Source organism: Arvicola amphibius, chromosome 9 (assembly GCF_903992535.2).
Source record: "Arvicola amphibius chromosome 9, mArvAmp1.2, whole genome shotgun sequence".
NCBI classification, from domain to species: domain Eukaryota; kingdom Metazoa; phylum Chordata; class Mammalia; order Rodentia; family Cricetidae; genus Arvicola; species Arvicola amphibius.
This window is the reverse complement of record NC_052055.2, coordinates 98,711,401-98,732,452: the sequence shown is the minus strand read 5'-3', so window position 1 is coordinate 98,732,452 and position 21,052 is coordinate 98,711,401. Positions and strand designations below refer to the sequence as shown.

Below are 21,052 nucleotides of genomic sequence, written 5' to 3'. Positions count from 1 at the left end.
GCTAGCAGCTGAGACTGACCCTCAGATCCCATAGAAAGGGGGAAGGAGCAAAACAATTCCTCCAACTTCCACACGCACACACCCCTGCCTCATACATACTACCACCACTACTAAAAAAAAAAGATAGGAAAACAAGACATACAAGCAATCAATGTGCTAAGCTCCTCAGAGAGCGCCCTCACTTGTGACGTGTGATTATGTGTGTATGTCCACGCCACATGCACTTGGAGGCCAGAGGTCACCATCAGGGCCATCCACTATCTACTTTATCTTTTGTGACAGGGCTTCTCACTGATCCCAGTGCAAATGGACTGTTTAGAATGCATAAGCAGCGAGCTCTGGGGCTGGCTTTAGTGCTAGGCTTAGATACATGTGACCCACACTTGACTTTCTGTGGGTGCGGAGGCTCTGAACTCAGGCCCTCATGCCTGGGCAGCAGGCACCATACCCAACAAGCCATCTCCCTTCTGCCATGGGTTTCCTGGGACCCCTGTAGCAGCCCCTTCCCCAGAGAGTCAGGTCTTCCAAAACACAAACACACAGCTTTGGCATGATACTTTTTTTTTTTATTACAATATTCAAAAAACTGGGTATGCAAGTTTAGGGGATCTCAAGACCCCTTCTTCAATCGTAGGAATGTGCCATCTCAAGACTCTATAGTCAAACTATAAAGAAGTTCAAATGTAAAGAAAAAAATGAAAATGCAGTTTCTTCATAAACATTCTGTTACTACCAATCACATACTCTTTTGTTAAACCCTGAAAAATTTCCCTGTAAAGCAAATAATATATATAATATACATATATTATATATATATAGTGTGTATGTATAAAGTATTGGTAGCTCCCCTTCCCGAGAGATCAGCTGTTTTCCTTAATCATCTGTTATTAGTGTCAACAAACGGCTACAGATACATATTACTTTGAGAATTAAATACATAATTGTGAAATTCAAACAAGCCGAAGGGCAAGAAGGAAAAAGCACTATGTGGATGGCACACCTGGGGGTACATTACCCAAGTTTCTTTCTTTCTTTCTTTCTTTCTGCTGTTGCCTCTTTTGCAGACAAAAACAAAAAACAAACAAAAAACAAAAACAACAACAAAAAAAAAAAAACAAAAAAAACCAACCCTCTTTTATTGCAAGCACAGCCTCAAAGGCACTGGGCAGTTCCCTTACCATCACCTCCCCAGGGTTTCCAGTATTGCTATCCGCACATTCTTGGACTCCTGCAGAGCCTGGAGCCAAAAAATAATAATAATAATATATATATATGCAGGCCCTGGACCAGCATGGCTGATGGGAGGCACCAAGCACCCATGGACACAGCTCTCAGAGTGTGTGTACTAAGGTCACATGTTCACTACATACAGACTTTCTGCCCTCCAAATAGGTCCCAGTCTTTTACTGTGTGTGTGTGTGTGTGTGTGTGTGTGTGTGTGTGTGTGAAGGATTTAAACAGACTGCTTCCAAGTATAAAGGAAAAGAGTGAGCAGCTTTGCTCCCTTTGACCCTCACCACCTGAAGATGGCCCGAAGGTGGTGGCTATGGGCATGGCTGTGAGGACCTGGGTAGCTATGGTCAACCGACGGGGCTACAGAGTGGAGGTGGCTGGCAGCGTTGGGCTCTGGGAGGCAGAGGTGGCAGCGAGGCCCACAGTGGGCAGGGCACAGAGAAGCCGATGGCTGCCTTCACTGCAGGGCCCGGACGAGGTAGAGCTTCTCGCCATGTTCGCTGGTGAAGATGGGGGCCTTCTTGTAGTGCTCCACAAGCTCGTCCATGCTATGGAACCGCCGCTGCCCAATGCAGTAGACGCTGTCCACCAGCTGCACCTTGAAGTGCTTGTTCCTCCCTGACGCTTTGAGAGACACAGAGAAGTCACTGGGCTGGGGAGGAAGAAAAAGGGAGTTACCAGCAGTGTAGGCACCGCAGAGACCAGGATCTGCCTGAACAAGCACTGTGTTCGCCCGGAGCAGCACAGTCCTCAGACTGACCGGCAGCCCAGGGCTTTCCAGTTCGTACTCAAACACTAATGAAATTCTGCTTCCCATGGATTCAGGGATAAATGCATTCTGGGCCTCTGACAAGTAGGAACTCATTATAGAGAGAATGACAACTGGGTTAACCTTGGGGCGGAAGAACCTGAGATTTCCATTTCCCCAAATTATTTCTGACAAACTGGGAATTATTCACAATGGCTTTCAGGCAGGCAGGGAAACTGGAAGCACTCCTTTTGGGTTTCTATTAGAATCTAAGCCTCTTTAAACAACAGATACTGTCAAAGCAGTGGATGTGTTTTAAACAGTTTGCTGTGTCCCAGAGATAGCCTCATGGTGGTTCAAGCACAGATCTCAGTGAGAACAGTCTAAATTCTGTGATGAGTTCAGTTCCTTACTGACTTGAGTATATTTTGGGATATACTCATGTTTTTAGTAAAACTGCCCATCTCATCCATGTTTTTAAAGCCAATCGAAAGGATACTGCGTGGAGGTATCAACCAATTCAATGTTTACTAATGATCGTTATGACTCTATACGATACCCGGTAAGGAAGTGAGTATGGAAGTCGGTCCACAATTGTGCTACTTCCTTCTATTTAATAAAAAAAAAAAAGTGTCCTCACAAGCTCATGAGCTAGGAGACACAACGTGAAGGAGAATGTGTACTTGTGAAAGTTGTATATAAGTAAACAGGAATGTGTAGTGTGCATATATCCATGTGCACGTGAGTGCACATGCGAGTGAGTTCGCACACTTGTGGTGGAGCCAGGAAAGGCCACTATAGAGAAGCTGAAGCTGAGTTATAGGCGGGAAGGGCTTGCTGATGGTGTGCATTGGACCTATGGTGGAGAAAGGAGGACCTGTCTGCACTAACGGGGCAGTGTGGCTCAGGAGGAAGTGAAGAGACTCACACCCCTGGACCCCGTTCACTTCCACTTACGATATCCTTGGACTGCCCCTCTGTCCCCTGGTTAGCTAGTGCCTTAAAGATGTTCTCAAAAACTCCAACACCCTCGAAAGCCTGCTTTACTGGGCAGGGTCAGGCTGCCCCTCAGGACTCACCCTGAAGCAGTCAGTCCACACCCATGACAAGACCTTTGGAGCCTGTTCCTGCTTTTCCCCATCCCCAGGGACTTGCTACTACTACGCAGGAGTCAGTATGCTAGCCCTCTTTTCCAGCAGGTCCTCTACGTGAGGCCCAATGACTTATTTGATGGGGTGGCCAAGTACTGCAGATGAGGAGACCATCCTCGCCCTTGGCCATTCAAGGATAGGTGCCTGGGGCAGCTCAAACACAGTGGGCAGCAGGCTCACCCACCAGCCACTGCTGCTTGAAGAAAGGAATGATAAACGACAGCAGTTTGAATTTATGCTATATCTATCTACATGCTATACCCAGGACTGGATGGCTGGCTGGGAGGAGGCCCAAGAAGAAATTGGCCTCAGGGCCTCAGGCTTTACTAGCAGGGCCATGCATGAAGCCCTGGGTGGGCAAGAGACAGAACCTGACACTTTCTTTAAAAGATCATGGAACTCCGATGTCACAGGTGAGCATGCCAACAAACCCCATGAACATCTATAACACATTGACCCTTTTATGCTCTAGGAACTTCAGTAATGCTGAAAGTTACAGTCTGTTTTCCCTTGGAATATTCTAACTGCCAGGATCACTGTTGCTGCCTTCTTATGCCAGCATCAAATAGCTGCTTGAAGGTAATGATATGACAGCCCAACCGTGGACCCGAGAACCAAGATAGTTACAGATGGATACTAGTTAGAAGCATGCCAACCGCCCCAATCAACATCATCTACCACAGCTATTACGCTCCCAGACCCCCAAGAATGCTGCAAGCTGCCGTTTGTTTCCTTCTGGGATATCAAATTGCCAGCACCACTGTTAGTGTCTTCCGATGTCCGTATTTAACAGGGGTGATTGAATATGACCAGTGATATCCCAACCACTGACCTGATAACCAAGACAGTTACAGATGAACACAAGCTAGCCTCAGAATTCTCTGGGGCCCACTTGGAGAGTGAACAACAGGTACTGTCCAACAGGCACACACAGCCTGCTCACAAACCCAGCACGGGCACTAAGGTCACCAGGCAGTTATCAGACAGTTGGGTACAAGAACACATACAAGTAGGGAGCTGTTCAACATTCTCTCAACGGCTCCAGGTTCTCTTTGGGGGGGGGGGGGGGGTGGTGGTTACATTTTAGTTCCAGGCTCCTCACTATTAATATTCTGCAAGTAATCCATCTGAGCTAAGATGGGGGTGGCCACCCTGTATCAGCTTGCCAGGAGTCAGATCAGGTGATATGGATGATTCTTGAGTCAACCACGCCAAAGGAGCCTTTGTTTTCAGGGGTGGTAACTGGGGATGACTGGAATAGGTATATGATATGCCTGGTGTTCACTAATTAATAGGACTTTCCAAACAGGAAATTTTGCTTTTAATCTGAGATCCTTAATTTGACACTATGATGTGTGTGGGTTTGCTATGGTACAGCAATAAAATGGTGCAGCAGGGAAGGCAGGTTTTTAGTTTCATGGGCTTCTTGAGCGGAAACCGTGAAGTCAAGGACACACAATCAACTCATGCTAAGCAAGAGTACCGGGGAGTCTGGAGTGTTCTTAATTCAAATTGAGGAGACATTCCTCAGATTAGCTACACCAAGAGACATCCCTTCGGGTTACATGTTCCGACTGCCTCTCAACACATTGAAGAGCAGACATATTTCAGATTGTGGATTTTCTTCATCATTCCATCCATCCATCCATCCATCCATCCATCCATCCATCCATCCATCCACCCACCTATTTTTAATGGCTTGGTTCTGCCCTGGGTGAGTTTCTGCTTCTGGAGCAGACCTAAGAACCTCCCTTCGTAAAGTCCCCAGATGACGACCCTGCTGTGGGTGTGGAAACCACTAAGCTCCGCCATCTCCGGGCTGTACATATGTTGATATTCCCTCCATCCTGAAGAATGGGCAGCCTATTGGTTTCTTATCAAACCCTCTATCCCCAGCCCTTTTCATCTGGGAAATGGATACTTTTTTTCTTTCTACATCAGTAGGGTAAACATCTTTTCTCTAAAGAAGAGGTTCACTGATCCCCAAAAGAAGAGCTAATGGGTGAGAGGTAAAATGGGCTCTCCTGGCTAAGCTCCTCACTGTTCTCTGCGTTCCCTGCTTGCCTGACATAGCCCATTTTTAAGTCAAAACTGACAGGAGTGTTTTTACCAATGACAGCGGCACGAATTATCTTCTCCAATCCCCAAGCCTCTATTTACTCCACAGGCTGAAAGGCAACATGGAACTCGCATTTCATTTGTGCGAAAGACCCTTACTTTAGGAAGGAAAACCAATCTTCAACTAGAGAACAGCTTGCATGTCCTACCTGATTAAAACCTAGGAACTACCAGAGCTTTCAGGGTCATCTTCAAACAGGATAGGCGCATGTTCATCCTGCTCTGAGTCTCCCTCACCCCCAGTACAATAGCCCACTGTACAGACTTTAAGAATTATTGTCCTGGGGCTGGAGAGATGGCTCAGAGGTTAAGAGCACTCGCTGCTCTTCCAGAGGTCCTGAGTTCAATTCCCAGCAACCACATGGTGGCTCACAACCATCTGTACTGAGATCTGGTGCCCTCCTCTGGCGTGCGGACATATATTGAGGCAAAATGTTGTATACATAATAAATAAATAAATCTTTAAAAAAAAAAAGAAAAAAGAAAACTCCATGTTAGTTGTTTGCCTCTTCAAACAACTGAGCATGGACAAGGATATTTAAAAAAAAGAAAGAAAGAATTATTGTCCTTTATCTTTCTACACGGTTTCCAACTAAAGGACACATTTTGTTTGTTTGAGGTAGGATCCGTTCTGTAGCTCAGGCTGATCTGGAACCTACCATGTAGCCCAGGCTGGCCTGACACTCTTGGTGATCTTCCTGCCTCAGCCTTCTGACTGCTGGGACCACAGTAGTGAGCCACTATGCCCGGTTTAAATGAAAATAAGTTATTATTTTACCAGAAAACACTGTTCAAGCGGCTTCACACAAGCCTACATCCGACGAGGTAGGGCTTCTCAAGTCCCAGCATCGGAAGCACTGGGGGAGGGGTGTGGTACTTTGCATTTCTAGCAAGTGTTGTGGCTGACAGAGATGCTGCTTGTCTGAGACGCACTACCATGGCGCTCTGAGGAATTCTACCAGGGCATTCTCACCTGCTGGAGCTCCTGCAGTGGATTCTGCTCACCACACAATTAGAACTTTAAAAAGAGAAGCAGCATGCGGACAAGGAAGGCATGCACGGGACTCCACTGTGGTTCCCACATACTCAATCGAGCGTGTGCAGCAGACTCCATGGCACTGAAAACGCCACCTTCTTACCCTGCCACTCCTGCCACGACTTCCAGGCTTTGTTAAGTGGCAGGGACTTGAGAAACAAATCCCAAGTGAAGGACTCTAAGGAGAAATGTAACAAAAAAGGCAAAAAGCCACTCTGAGCGGATGTGTGCCAAAGCGAAGCCAGGGACGTGGCTTGCGACTGTGGAGAGGTGCTGGCTGTACAAGCATGAGCACTCAAGTTTGGATCCCCAGAACCCCCAAAGGTGATAAAAAGCCGGGCGGCGGTGGCGCACGCCTTTAATCCCAGCACTCGGGAGGCAGAGGCAGGCGGATCTCTGTGAGTTCGAGACCAGCCTGGTCTACAAGAGCTAGCTCCAGGATAGGCTCCAAAGCTACAGAGAAACCCTGTCTCGAAAAACCAAAAAAAAAAAAAAAAAAAAAAAAAAAAAAAAAAGGTGATAAAAAGCCCGACATGGTGCACATGGAGCCCCAGAGCTTGGGAGATGGAGCTGAACAGATGAGCTCCAGGCTCAGTGACTCTGTCTCAACAGATCGGGTCACAGTACTCGAGAAAGATGTCCACTCTTAACAGGTTATATGCACCCACGGGAACAGGTAGACACGCTACATGCATACAAGTATAGCAAAGGCTAAAGGTCAAAACCACCCTATAGTTATTAGACTGTTTGTTTTTAAAGCAATAAATGTTGCCAAAGATGGAGAATCTGAGCTGCTGTGCACTGTTGGTAGAGATGGAGAATAGTGTGTAGGCCTTCAAAAAAATTAATAGGTTTACCATTTAATTCAGCAGACCTACCAAAGGGTATACGCAAGAGAAATCAAAGTAGAAATACCCACGATCACAGCAACATTAATAAAAAACTAAGCAAACTGGAAACACGTCAAAAACTCATCACCAGGTGAGTGAATATGTGATATTATTCAGTATTATAGAAGGACAATTTCTAAAGCATTGCTACAATAACACCGATGAACTCTGAGGACATCAGAAGGGAAATAAACCAGGCACGGGCAGACAGGCACTGTATAATTCCATTGATAAGAGGGCCCTAAGTATCAAAAAAATTCAGAGAGAGTGGGAAGGGAGCCCCAGGGAAGGGGCAGCCAGGGAGTGAGCATTCAAAGGGAACAGAGTTTTCACTGTGGGACGGCAATGAAGCTCCAAAGGTTGACAGCTGCAGAAAGATGTGAAAAGTACTACCGACTGAACGGTACACCTACAAACTGTCGAAAACAGTCAGTTTGGTCCTGAATACGTTTTACCACAAAAAGTAAAGATGAAGGGATGATCTGCACAAGATCTGTGAAACTCTGATGGGACTCCAGGAAACGGAAGCACCACTATGGGTGGGGAGGATGTTCCCTTCCTACCACAGAAGCCACCAGGGGTGGCCGGGAAAAACAGGGGAAGCTGTGTGTGTGTGTGGGGGGGGGGGGGGGGGGGGAGGCACAGTCCTCCTGTGGTCCCTCCGGGAGAGCAAACAGAGCTTTTGCCTTAGGCCACCTGAGCCACCTGGTGACCATTTCAGTTTTTCAGGAGAGAACTAAGACTAAGAGATGATCAGGAGTCTCTGGACTTCCTAGCTCATTCTATGAATCACATCTTTGTCCAGTTTTCAAAAATTCCCAGGGACACCGTGGTTGCTGGTGCCACTGTGCTTCTCTGCAGCAGGTGACATCTGTAACACACCGTGGTGGAATGCAGGCCGAGGGACAAGGCGTGAAAGAGGTTCTGAAGCTAATTGTTTCTAGTTTCAACTCTGCTACGGTCTTTCCTTCGCTGTGGATGCTAAGTCTGTAAAAAAAAAGGTACCGGGCAGTGAAAGTGTAAAACGGGAGTGAGACTCCACGGCTTCAGGATAGCTCTAGACGGGTAGGGAGGCCTGGGCCAAGTGTTCAGTGGTTGTCTAACCGAGCTGTGTGACGGTTTTATCTGCCAGTTCCTTACAAAGAAGTTATTTTATAACTAAACATTAACATTACCCGTGGAATTTCCATGGGAAATGGCAAAGAACTCTTGAAAGGACACTGGTGTGGGTCTCGCCTGTGACGCGGGACCCTCTCCATTTACATCCGATTCTTCACAGCAGAAAGCTGGGCAGAGAGACCTGCTCACTCTCAGTCTGCATGGTCTCGCATGTGTTCTGTTAAGAGACAAACACGGCCCAAGCCACACTGTTTCTACCATTTCCTCTCCAGACTGCTTTACGTAGTATGCTTGTGGGCCTGCCCGGAGGCAAGCTAAACTCTTCCAACTCCTCTGTGGGGCAAAGGAAGGTCTCCATCTCCAAGGCAGACACACACACTCGGTGTCTTCTGAGCAACAAAAAGGCAATCCCAGAAGCTCCCCATGAAGATAGTACAGTTCTCATCACACGGGCATTTCAGGGAGGGACTCATGATAAAGGTGTATTTGGACCTGGGATTTTAAGTTTCCTTTTCCAGTTCACTTTTCTATATTTTGGGTGAAAACCATTTCTACAATGTACTACCAATTTTGCATGAACTCTACATATATCTTTATATGAAAAGGAGCTCCTGATCTAAGGGATTTTAATGAGAACATTTCTGAATACTCTTAAGGCTGAACTGCTGACTTGGCATCCTTTCTTATTCTGAAAAGCTGTGTTAGCTGACAGGGGGGACCTCTTCTCCCCTCACCACACTGTTAGACTTGAAAAGCCAGCATCTAGACCCTGTAGCAGTAGCAACAATGGTACTTCAGAGGCCACGGGCGTGACCCAAGTCAGTTAGCAGTCGGTCATAACCCCACATGAGAACAAAATACAGGCTGAACTGGGCAGCCCTACAGCCTGCTCTGGGCTGGGCTCAGAGCATAATCTTCTGAACTGTACATACTGCTACTTTATCTTCAAAACTGAGAGGAGTTTAAAAAAAAGGTCACAGAACATTTCAAGACATGAATTCCCCCCTAACAGAAGCTAAGGGTTCTGCAGAAAATTAAGCTCTCGGACAAGGCTGTCATTTCTACCATTCTTAGGATATTGCATTATCCAGATGTGGTGTTTATAACTGGTGTAAAATATATGAAACCATCCACAACTTATGATAAGGGCTCAGGATGCAGCTCAGTATTAGAACCTTTACCATGCATGTACAGGAGAGACCCTGCGTCTATCTCCAGCATGGTCAACCAATAATAAAAATAATAATAAACCAATAAATGTAACAAGTATCAGTGGACCAATACCATCAATGATATCAATATGTCAAACTGAAAGTTCTTAAGTACCAAAATGTCCTGGATCAGGAATGCTGAGGGAGTGGGAGGGTAGTAATCTCTACATTCACAGTTCCTGAGGAGATTTGGATCTGAACAGCATTGTAAGAATCCCCATCTAGACAGACAGGTCAATGAAATTGTCGCAAGAAATATTTCCATAAGAAATCAATGCTTATAATGTTGCAATTCATTATTCTTAAACTGTGGCTAGAAATCTTTCTAGAAGAAATAAAATGGTCTTGGGCTGGAGAGAAGATGCAGCAGTTAAGAGCACTGTTGATCTTTAAGAGGACTGCAAGTTCCATTCCCCAGCACCCACAGGGGTTACAACCCTCTGTAACTCCAGTTCCAGGGGATCAAGCACACTCTTCTGGGCTCTAAAGGCACCTCACACATGTGGTGCCCAAGCACACACACAGGTAAAAAAAAAAAAAAAATCCATATTCACAAAGTAACTTAAACTATGTAATAATTTGAAAACAAAGAACTCATTAGTTTTTTATTTCCTAATCAAGTAATATTAGTTAAGCTTTAAGAGGGAAAACAAAATACCCCCTGAACTTTTCATGTGGTCAATAATATATTAAATCTTTTTTATAAAGGGAATTTTTCCTCTAACCCGAAACGAATGTGAAGCATGAAACATTAGTACTTAATTATTATCATGGCATATAACACAGTGGAGGGGAATTATTAGCTCTCTGGGGACCAAAAGTCGACAAAGGGAACACCCCCTGCACTACTCTGGCTGATGCTGTCCTGTATCAACCCAGAAGCCACTTGACCTTTCTAGAATGTCTCCCTACTTTGCACCCAATGCCTTCTGAGTACCTTTTACAAGAACAAGGGATCTAGTAACTAAGAAAGAAAGAAACAAACAAACAAAGCTGACAGCTTGTACTGTTTGCCAGAAATCAAATGTGTACACCCTTGAAAGCATCCCCATAGAATCCATGTAGGCAAACACATAAGGATTTGATGCCCACAGAGGGCGGCCAGAGCTTCCGTAGATTTTCTGCATCCACAGGTTAGTTCACAAGTAGAGGGTGACAAGCAACAATACTCCCTTAGCTTTCAAGAAGAACTGATCATCACAGGTAAGAAAAGAGAACGGGACAGTCTAACAGGTCTGCTTGGTTGTTCGTTCCTCAAGTCTAGCCCCCTTCCTCCATCCTGGAGGCAAAGATAAAGCAATGTTTATTTTACTTGCAATACACCCACTGTCCTCAAAAGTGGACTTCCACATACCCAGATATGGGGAGATTTTAATTCGTCAAAGGAGAAAAACAGTAGGCATTTATCAGTACGGAACATCATCCAGAGCCTTGCTTACTTTGCAATCACCGAACACAGATTTTAATTGACACCTGTCAGTAAGATGGGTTCCCCAGAGCTACTGTTCCCACTCAGGAGTCAGACTTCCCAGAATCACTTTCATAATGGAGACTCCAGACCCAAACGCCATCTGCCTTAGTCTTGTGGTAGAGCCAACCCCACCCCCCAGCACCGTGACATGCAATTAGATCGCGAATTAATGTTCTGTGTGACCTGGGCTTGACTGTGAGAACAGGATCTGACCAGAAAAATCCCAAGAGAACAGGAAAAATGAGACAGAACACGGGAGAGGCAGAAGGTACAAAAAGACAAGAGAGTCCATTAGGACAGGCCCTTCACTGACACCGAACGGAGCTGCAAACAGACAAGACAGTACATCTGAATGTGGCCCATTTTTTTCATCCATGGATAAACACAACACAACTCGGAGCCCTGTGTAACAGGTTCTTGGCATAGACCCACAGTTTAACAGCCCCAAGATCTTCGGGAAAGAGGCCACGCACAGTTGCAGGCTGCAGGCTAATCAGGGTCTCTGGAGATGATGCACGTTCCAAAAAGGCCTTCTTTGCCCTCACTTACTGCTGGCAACTAAAGCCTATCTGACCTCAGCTTCTTAAGTTAGGCAAGACAAAGTATGTCCATAAAAGGGAGTTAAAACAAATTGTAAATAATAAATGCCTCCACCAGTAGGAAGCAGGCTGCTGATGCGGACACAGAAAATTAACAGGTCTATTTAGACTAGAAACCCTAGGGAACATGTTCATCTGTCAATAAATGATGCCAGTATGTGGTTCTTGCCCCTTCTCTCCCAAGAAGCCACTTCAAATACAAGCGCCTGGCTCTCAAGCACTTAGACCGGGCATTCTGCACACTAATTGGATTTTCAGAGCCTTCCCTGTTCCTACTCTGCAGTGGGAGAGATATCACTGCCCTCAATTCCTCACAGGCCCTGAATGTGATCTAAAGGCAGCCATGCACGGAGCTTCCAAGGCATGAGGACAAAGCCATGTGAAGTCCTGCCAGCAACAATGAACCCTGGGCTTGATCAGGACATCTCGGGATTCAGATTTCAGACGCAGTCAGCATTCGGAGTACTGCCTGAGAACATCTGAGGCTAAGGCCAGTCATGAAAGGCCGCTGACACATAAAGGGATTCGGTTTCTGCAAGTCTGATGCCCCTCTGCTACGAAGAACACACTCCAGCGGCCCCTCTCCATGAGGGGCTGTGACCGCATCTCTCAGATCAGTCCTGCGGGGCACGAGGGCACACTGCTCACCGGGCTAGCGGAGCAGAACACACGCATCCCGCTCTCAGAGTGTGCACTTAAAACACGAAACCAAAGCCTCAGAGAACCAGCTAACACTTGAATACACATGACTAAATTCTTGCTTGTAGGTTTTTAGAAGAGTCACTGGGAAGGTATCTACAAAATGGGTTATTCCCAGGAGGCAAACACAGAAAGGCTGCCTGTGGTCAAACTGCTTCTTTCAGAAAGTCCCGATGAGCCACAACCCCAACAACCAGCCACCTGTTGCGGGAGGACTGGCTGTGCCAGACAGGTGGCCTGATTCCCCATTTACTCATCTCCCTCAGCACTCCAGGTTTCTGTTCAATCCTGTTTGTAAGTACTTTAAGAGCTTTTCAGGGACGAGCTTTGCAGCGGCGCTGTGGGCAGCCAAGACAACCTTGGGATTATGTGGTTTACAAAGAATAACAAACCAGCAACAAAAGGCTGCATCAGAAGCCGGGCACCTGCTATCCGAGAACCCGCTGATTGCTCAGATGTAGATGGCACCAACCGAGTCATCACAGGGGTCTCCTACACAGGGTGGGACCAGGAAGGAAAAGGAAACCTGCATCTTTAAACTGTGAAAGGGGGAGCCTTACTACAGGGCCAAAAATCACCCATGGGAGCTGAAAGGCACCCTCCCACATCTCCCCACATCCAGAAAAAAGAATGGCAGCAAAGATCTCAGTCTAGCTCTCCCAGCTTTAGCTAAGATGGGAGCAGTGGATCCTGTGCCAACACAATATTTATCTAGATTAGTATGTGCCTTCAAATACCATTTTGCTATTTCAAGTATAGTCAGTGAAGGTGACAAGAGAATGGCACACCAGTCACGTCGCCCACATAAGGTGGTCCTTTTTGAGGGAGGTTCCAAGAACTCTAGCAGCTACCTAAAGCCATGGTAGATCAGAACCCTAAAAATGAGTTTCTTCTTATGTCCATGACTAAGTCTAACCTGGAAGTAGGACTTGGTAAGCTATTTAACAATGTTGAATCACGCAAATGAGCTGTAAGGAAAACGGTGAGACCATTGAGCATCCTCAGACCAGGGCTGGAGCGAGTCCCTGAACTCGCTCGCAGGTGAGGGAACTGTACACTTAGTTTTCTCCTGGCAGTGCGGCCCCAGCAGAGGGGCAGTCGGGCACTTACCGAGGACTCGCTGTCCCTAATGAGAAAGTCGCCCTCGACGCCCCGCTCATTGAGCACGCACTCGGCCTGGTGCCGTGTCACATTGCCATAGTACCACTCACGACCAGCGAATCGTCCGCTGGCTGAGGGCCCGGTGTAGCTGATCTGCGGGGTGTGCGTGGGGTGCAGGGCAGGCCCGTCACTGAGGACCACCACGTAGTTCTTGGGGACCAGGCCCACCTGGCCCCGGGCATTTTTGCATTTCCACCACTCAGGGTCGTTCTCGGGCTTCTCAATCACCTCCATGGTCTCCCCCTTCTCGAAGCTAAGCTCCTCCTCAGTGACCGAGCTGAAGGGGTACAGCGTCTGCACCACATGCAGCACCCGTGCGCCTTGCCCGTTGCTCATTGCGGCGCCCCGCCGAAGGCTCAGGAAGCTGGGGGCCTCGGCTGCCGCCTCATCTGCCTCCTCCAGCACGTAGTTGGAGGGGAACCAGCCGATTTGCCCATTGAAGCTGCCGCGCCACCAGCCATCGCTGCATTTCTCCATAACTGTGACACGGGAGCCCTTCACCAGGGACAGCTCATCCTCTCGTTCAGCTACGTAGGCAAACTTAACAAAGGCAGGGATATTGAGGTCATAGATGCGGTCGGCGCCGCTGCCATTGGCTGGGTACTCCGCATCAGTGCTCGGCGTTGGGGATGCATCTCGAGCGCTTGGCTTCCTGCGTGTCTTTCCGAGGCCTGTGAAGACAGGGCAGAGGGCTCAGTTGGCACTGGGCACATGTTGTACACCCATGAAGGCATGGAAGTGTTTTTACCAGGAGAGCACAAAGCCTGGTTACAAATGGCAGTGACCAGCTTGGGGGGGGGGGGGGAATGGCACAGCTGTGTGGTACAGACAGGAAGTGACTAAAAGCTGATACTTACCCATTAACTAATGCCAGGGGTCTATGATACAAAGATAACAAGGATAGAGAAAAATCCTTCTGGAAGGATGGCCAGCTTTAGAGAACCCCTGGGGCTCAGCACTGAAGGTGCCTGCAATTTTATACGGGGTAAGGAGCTGGACTAAATGAATGTAAAGAACGATGAGCTGGTACCCTGTCCTGCACCCAAGTACCTCCCTGCTGAACAGTTTGTTCCTTGTTGCTCCCCTGAACGCATTGCCCTCCTATGCCCTGTCTGCAGGCTGGCCCTTCCACCTTCCGTCTCCCCTTGCATCTCATCTCTGCTCACAAAACTCGGGACTGATTTTCCTGTCAGTGAACTAGTAACGGGCCCACTGACATACTAAATCCAAGGCAGGCCTCTGAAGACTGTGAGAGGAAACCTGCAAGTGGATCCTTGGACCAATGAAATGGGCCGCAGAAAGCCAGTGGATGGAGTAGGTTTAAGGGGATCGGAAAATCTTCAGCGAGTATCGCGGTTTGCCTGTGCATACCTCCGTCAGCCACATGTGAGCATGCCCTGTAATGTGAAACACACTTCTTTCCACACGTAGGAGGGCGATTTTGAGAAGTCCTGACCTAAGCATGCTTCTGACCCAGTTAAAACGTAGAACTCCAGACAATTCTAGGGGAGGAAAGAACACTGGCTAAGAGCAGGGGATGCACTGCATGGGGCAAGATGCCTCAAGTTTTTCAGGGACCCCCTCTCTCACGAGCTCTGCTAGCAGCATTCTGTGAAGTCCCTTGCGGACTCCCTATCTCCCCAGTGACACTGAGTGACCTCCAGGGGGTAGTTTAGTTCTCTCATCTTTAACCTGCAGACTAAGCAGGCTAGTCTTCAGGGTTGCTTTGCCCAGGGTACGGGTCCAAAGGGGGCTATGCTGCTTTCATCCTTCATTATTCAGTGGGGCCACTGGCCCCAGTTCAGAGCCAGGAGCATCTGAGGCGATGCAAACTGTTCTGAGTGAATACACAACCCAGTTAAGGCTATGGCAACTGCTCTGCCGCTTCGTTCTGGACCACAGCATCGGATTCAAATACATGGGGATATAAGAGCAAGTCAGAAGATTTAGGTCAAAAATCTAGATTTCCATTCTACTTAAGAGTCATCTTGGTCTTCAATCCCAGGTTCAGTTCAATCCTCACCTGGTTTTCCCTGTGTATGTCATTCTTCACATATAAGACAAACTGAGTTAAGGCCTACCTATTCTTAATATGCTTGTTTTAGTTGTTATTTAAAGGCCCCATCTCCACATAATCCCAGTTTTGAGGTCGGGGGGGGGGGGCGGTGGTCAGGATTTCAACATATGGATTTGGGACATAATTTAGTCCAACAAGTGCTAAGTTCAGACGATGCATATGGAACACACAAAGTATCCCAGAATCAAGGTATTCTTAACTGAGCAAGGGTTTTGGATGCCTTTGATCAGAACAGCACTTTGTCACAAGAGGTCCAAAGTCCTCTTCAAAGACTCTTGGCCACAATCCCAGTGACGCCAGAAGGTCAGGGGTGTGCAAGCCTTCTGGGAGTTGAGCCTCTGACACCAGGAACTCTCATGGCAGCTGCCGGGACAGAGCAATCTAAGAGGCAGCTGTACAAACTGTGTGTGTATTGGTGGTGGGTGTGTCAATATCCCGGCCATGGATATTATCCCAACGTTCACAATTCTCTCCAAGCAAGTGGGGAAAACAAGATTGGGAGAGATAGGGGAACTGGATAGACATTCCCAGATAGTGAAGTGGTATATACAGATCAGTGCACCCAATCAAAGCACATTTAATTCATAATAAACCAGGTGCCCAGCTCTGTCAGAGCAAACTGGGGTGTCAAGAACTTATTTCCATCTACTAGCCTGAAACTGGAGGCCAATGGTTCCTTTTAAGGTAGAAGATGATGAAAACAGTTCTTGAGTTTCCAGTCAGAAGTAGGCAGAGCCCCAAGATTTTAAGATAGGAGAAGTAGCATGGGTGAGGAATATGGGTAGAACAGCAAGCGCAGACAGGCTGGGACAGGCTGGGTGGGCAGAGCGTGCATAGGAAAGTCACGTGGGGTGCTGAGAATCCTCCTACTTTTCTCCACTATTCTTGCCCTGGACCTGCCCAATGGTGGAGCTAGAGCCATCTAAAATAGAAGGTACAAGAAACCCTGAATATTGGGACAAAATAATCTGTTGCACCCCTGCTTCCACCCCGCTTACTGCTGAGAACATCAAAGAGAACAGTGGTGGCCTAGGGTTGGGAGGAGCAGGGATCTGGGCACCCACAACAAGGTGGTGGCACGGCCTGTGTGAGGGCCACAACAGAAACTGCAATCCCAGGTTCAGGCTAGCCTGTGTAATAACTCCCAGCCCGCTCCTCCGGCGTTGACTGCCCAGAAGCTGGGACAAGGCACATGAAGAATAGGCTAGCTGCCCCACGCCCTTGCTCTGCGTGTAAACTTTCCCAGCATGCCTTCCCGCTTCGTCACTTCTAGCATGAAACCCCCACCACGGATTGCTTTTAGTTGTTAACACAAACACAACTTCAACTCTAGTATGTGTTCACTACTTTAACACAGTACTATGCCTCTTCTCCTAGAATCTGACACATTTTCTCAATGAGAGAGGCAAGCCCATTTCTCAAGGACCCAAGTCATATTTACTGGCTATAAATAGCAAACCCACAAGAACACGGCAGACCAGAACCCCAACATACCAGAGTGTCTGCTCACCTCATCTACACCACGTATAGGGATTTTTCTAGTGCTGTCTCTAGAATCCTTCTCCCCAGGGTCCCAACAGCCAACTCCCTATGCAAGCACCAACAGTGGAATTCCTCCTGATGTTCTCAATACATCTCACCCAGAACAATACACCTAGTACCTGCCACCTTATACTAACCCGGCACAGTGTACATCACACATCTGTACCAAACCCTGCATGAGAGTTCAACAACCCATTCCCTTTCCAATTCTCACGTTACTCCCAAAACCGTCCCTCAGAGAACTGACCCGAGGCTGTGAGCTGTGCAGCTGGGTGTGCTGCCGCAGCTTGCTTTGCATACATCATATGGATGAGACTCTCTAGAATGAGCCCATTAGAAACTCTCCAACTGTTAGCAAGCTATATGTTGGGTCAGGTAAAGTATCATGTTTGTGCAAAGCAATGGCTTTACCGACCGCCTGTTCAATAATGCATGAACTGGAACACCCTGGCATGGGAAGAAAACAGAACAAAGGAGGAAGAGAAAAATCCCAGGGAAAAATCCCCAAGCAAAACACTTGCAAGACTCTGTTTTCTAGGTCTTAGGAGTGAGATTTTAACTTCTACACTGAAGACCTGTGGCTCAGAGAAACCTCTCAATCTTCTGAAATCTATTACTCTAGGAGTACGGTATTGGGCTGAGAGTAGAACACTTACAAACCATTTCCAGGGCCCTGTGCTTACTGCTTCCGGCAGGAAAACAAAGCTGTGGCAATTACAATGAAGAAACCTTAGAGGCCCACCTGTCCAATAACCTGCTACTACATTGTACCACGGGCTGCACCAATTCATCTCCTGGTGTTCTGGAAGCTGGGAATCTAAAATCACAGAGCCTACAGACTGGGCAGGTCCTGTTTCACAGCAGTAAGAATGGGGCCTCCTGGCTACGTCCTCACCTAGTGGGAAGGAGAAAACGGGTTTCCCTAAGAACTTTTAAATAAGAGGACACTGGGCAGCCATTTTTGAGTCCTCTCCCAAGAGGAGGGAGAGGATGGGGTGAGGTTCCAACGCTCCAGCCGAGGCAGAACAGAGATGCTTGGGCTCAGCAGCCTGGCCAGTTTTTCAGCTCCTGCCGTGGGCAGTAAGCCTTGAGTCGTGCTGCCTACTGCCAAGGAGACCGAGAAGCAAGTGCCTATGTCCCTGACATTTCTCCCTATAGCACCTCTGAGCAGCGATGATGCTGTTTTCTCTCCACAGGGTCCTAGGCAGTTGCTCAGCAGTTGACGCGGGTTTCAGACCCCCAGAAGGGCTGACTGGACCAGCTGGGTTGTCCCAGGCTAGGCAGCAGCCCTCCCTGGTACAGAGCTGCCCAAGGTGGGTCAGGTTTGCCAGCTATAGAAGGTGACCAAGCTCTAACTCTCTAGAGACCTAAAAAAGAGACCAGCTACAGATTGTGCCATAGTGTCTGTCACCTGTACACGATAAAATGTGCACTATGGAATTATATTTCTGGTCTGTGAGCAGATAGCTCCGTTTTAAATGGCTAACAGCCGAGCTGGATTTAAAGGGGGACAACACTTTAATACTTTCTACTTTCGTGACAATTTTTTTGGCCCCAGGTGTTAGCTTTAAGGCCCCGAGTTACATATTTTTTTTGATAATAACCAGCCCATTTTAACTTTCTCGAATAAGATTATATACACTAAAGACCAAGTTCTAATAAAAGTTTGAACGTGTCATACATTATTAATGTTATTCATTTTAAAGTCAAAATCTTTTATGCGCCTCCCCCCCCATCAAGATGAAGGGCTGTGATAACAAACACCTCTGAGACAGGCTCTGGCTGTCAGTTTCCAGCTGGAGCCCTGCAGACTTGGGAGAAGATGTCAAATAAATTTGATAGTTCTGAAATATATTCAAGTTAACTCATTCAGATGGTGTGTGCTTGAATTCTGGGAGCTCTGGGGCAAATCACTTCATCTTTCCACTAATCATATCTGTAACCTAAGTGATATGGAACTGAAAATATTCCTTACACCTAGAATACTATTTAAACTGTTGTGATTAAAGGGGATTCATGTGTGGGGACTTCCTCCATTAAAGTAAGGGCCTATTATTAAAGTCAACTAAAAATTAAGAAAGGCCTTTCTTATTAGGGGCCATGAGATTGGACAAGCTTTGAGGAAGGAAGGAACAAAGTGACCGCGGCAAGCTTTCATGTGAAGAGAGCGTGTAACACTTGGCTTGGGAGCACTTCCACATCGCTACCCACTGGCTTGATTTGCATCGAGTTTTGCGGTAACGCTGCGGAGACCAACTCGGTTATTTCAGGATAAATTTTAAAATAATTTAACAACCACAACAAAACCACCAGAATAAGTGAAAAGGCAAGCCTCAAGTTTGCTATGCTGGCTAGCGTTCTTTGCCAACTCAACACAAGGGTCATATGAGAAGACAGAACCTCAGTTGAAAAAAAAAAAATGCCCCCACCCGTGGCTAGGTCTGTGGGCAAGTCAGTGGGGCATCTTCTTGATTAACACTATGGGTGGACCCAGCTCACGGGGGATGACGCCACTCCTGGGAAGCAAGCTAGTAAGCAAGCAGCGTTCCTCTATGGCCTCTCTGCTCAGTGTTTCTTCTGGGATGGGCTTTTAAGGGGTAGGGTGAAATAAACCCTTTCCTACCCACATTTCTTTTGGTCATGGTGTTTTGTCATAGCAATAGAAACCCTAGCACACTAAGGTGAGGACATTTGAACAGGCTGACCATGCAAAACCATACAGTTACTGACTCTAGTTTGAACCTGGTCAGCACTTCCTAACCCCTCACATATGCAAGCTCTTCCACCTGGGTTAGCAGGGCTTATTCTACCAGAACTGCTGGGCTGGGGACGGGGTGCGGGGAGCATGAGGAAAAGCTATGGACAACAGATGCCAGCAGCATTTGGCATTAATGAGGGTAGAGGTAAGCAAGATAAGATCCAAAGAAACAGAGGCCCCACAGCAAGAACCAAGTGCCCGAATCCAACCTACATTCTCACGATATAAGCTGACTTTAGTATATTTTTTTCAAAAGCTAGGTTTCAGCTGATTTTGTCTCATCGACTGAGAAAATAAAACAGACTTCCCCGATTTACACTTCCCACCTCCACCTTCTTGAATGTGCCCAACCACTGATGCCTACATGCGAAACTGCCGTCTGCAGACAAGCAAGAAAGCAGTACTTTTATGGTTTGGGGCCGCCTGAGTTTGGTGTGGGAGAGACAGAAGGCAGCAGGCGCACGGGCTGTACACTATGCTCATGGCCTCCATAAACCACTGGGATGGTGCACGCTGTTTTCTGAGCCTAGAGTGTCTTAGGTTTCCCTTGCCCTCTGCAAGCTACCTGACTTGGTGGGGAGTAGCCCAGTCATATTTCACTATGGCCAATGGTGGCTTAGAAGGTATCAAAGAAACCCCACTTGTGGTTCAGGGAACAGGACAGGCTCTTGAGTACGAACCAGTTTTAGACAAAGTGAAGTTTAAATAAAAATGGCCTCGGTCACAAATGTGGCCAGTTCCTTTGGTCCTACGGACACTTGGCTATGCTGGTAACGAGGTGCAGATTATTTACAGGGCAGCAGAAGTGGGATCTGAAAGGCCAGCAAGTTTTTTGTTTGTTTGTTTGTTTGTTTGTTTTGGAAACCAGACCACCTCAGCCATAGCATAACCACCAAAGGTGGGCACAGGACAAGGTACTACCCAGTGTCGTATCCTGAAGAAGAGCATGAATCTACTCACTGCTCCGCCAGAGGGCTTAGGGGAGCCATGAGCAACATGGGGGCAGGGTCACATCTTCCAACAGCCTCACATTACTGCATGATCTCATGCATAGCAGGTGGTTCTTAGGCTGCAGAAGATTTCAGGGACATTCTACCAGACTATAACTGTCCCCAACCACTCCCTCCAACCTCTCCTTCTCCCGTACTGAACTAGGGTCAGCCATGACTGCAGGGTAAATTTCTATCAGTGGCACCTTTGCCTGTGCCCCTTTCTTCTGTCTTATCAAGAAAGATCTCT

At 47.4% G+C, this 21,052-nt stretch overlaps 1 protein-coding gene across 3 annotated transcripts in view; it reads right to left on the bottom strand.

The window, feature by feature from the left end:
- Positions 1-544: 544 nt before the first annotated feature.
- The window catches only part of Nck2 (NCK adaptor protein 2), a 125,105-nt gene continuing 104,597 nt past the window's right edge, over positions 545-21,052 (bottom strand). For all 3 annotated transcript variants that reach the window (XM_038343689.1, XM_038343691.1, XM_038343690.1), the window contains exons 4-5: positions 13,386-14,107; positions 545-1,885 (exon numbers count right to left, since the gene is read on the bottom strand). In XM_038343689.1, coding sequence (XP_038199617.1) covers positions 1,691-1,885; positions 13,386-14,107 — 917 coding nt within the window. In that variant the 3' untranslated portion in view covers positions 545-1,690. The remainder of the gene's footprint in view (positions 1,886-13,385; positions 14,108-21,052) is intronic.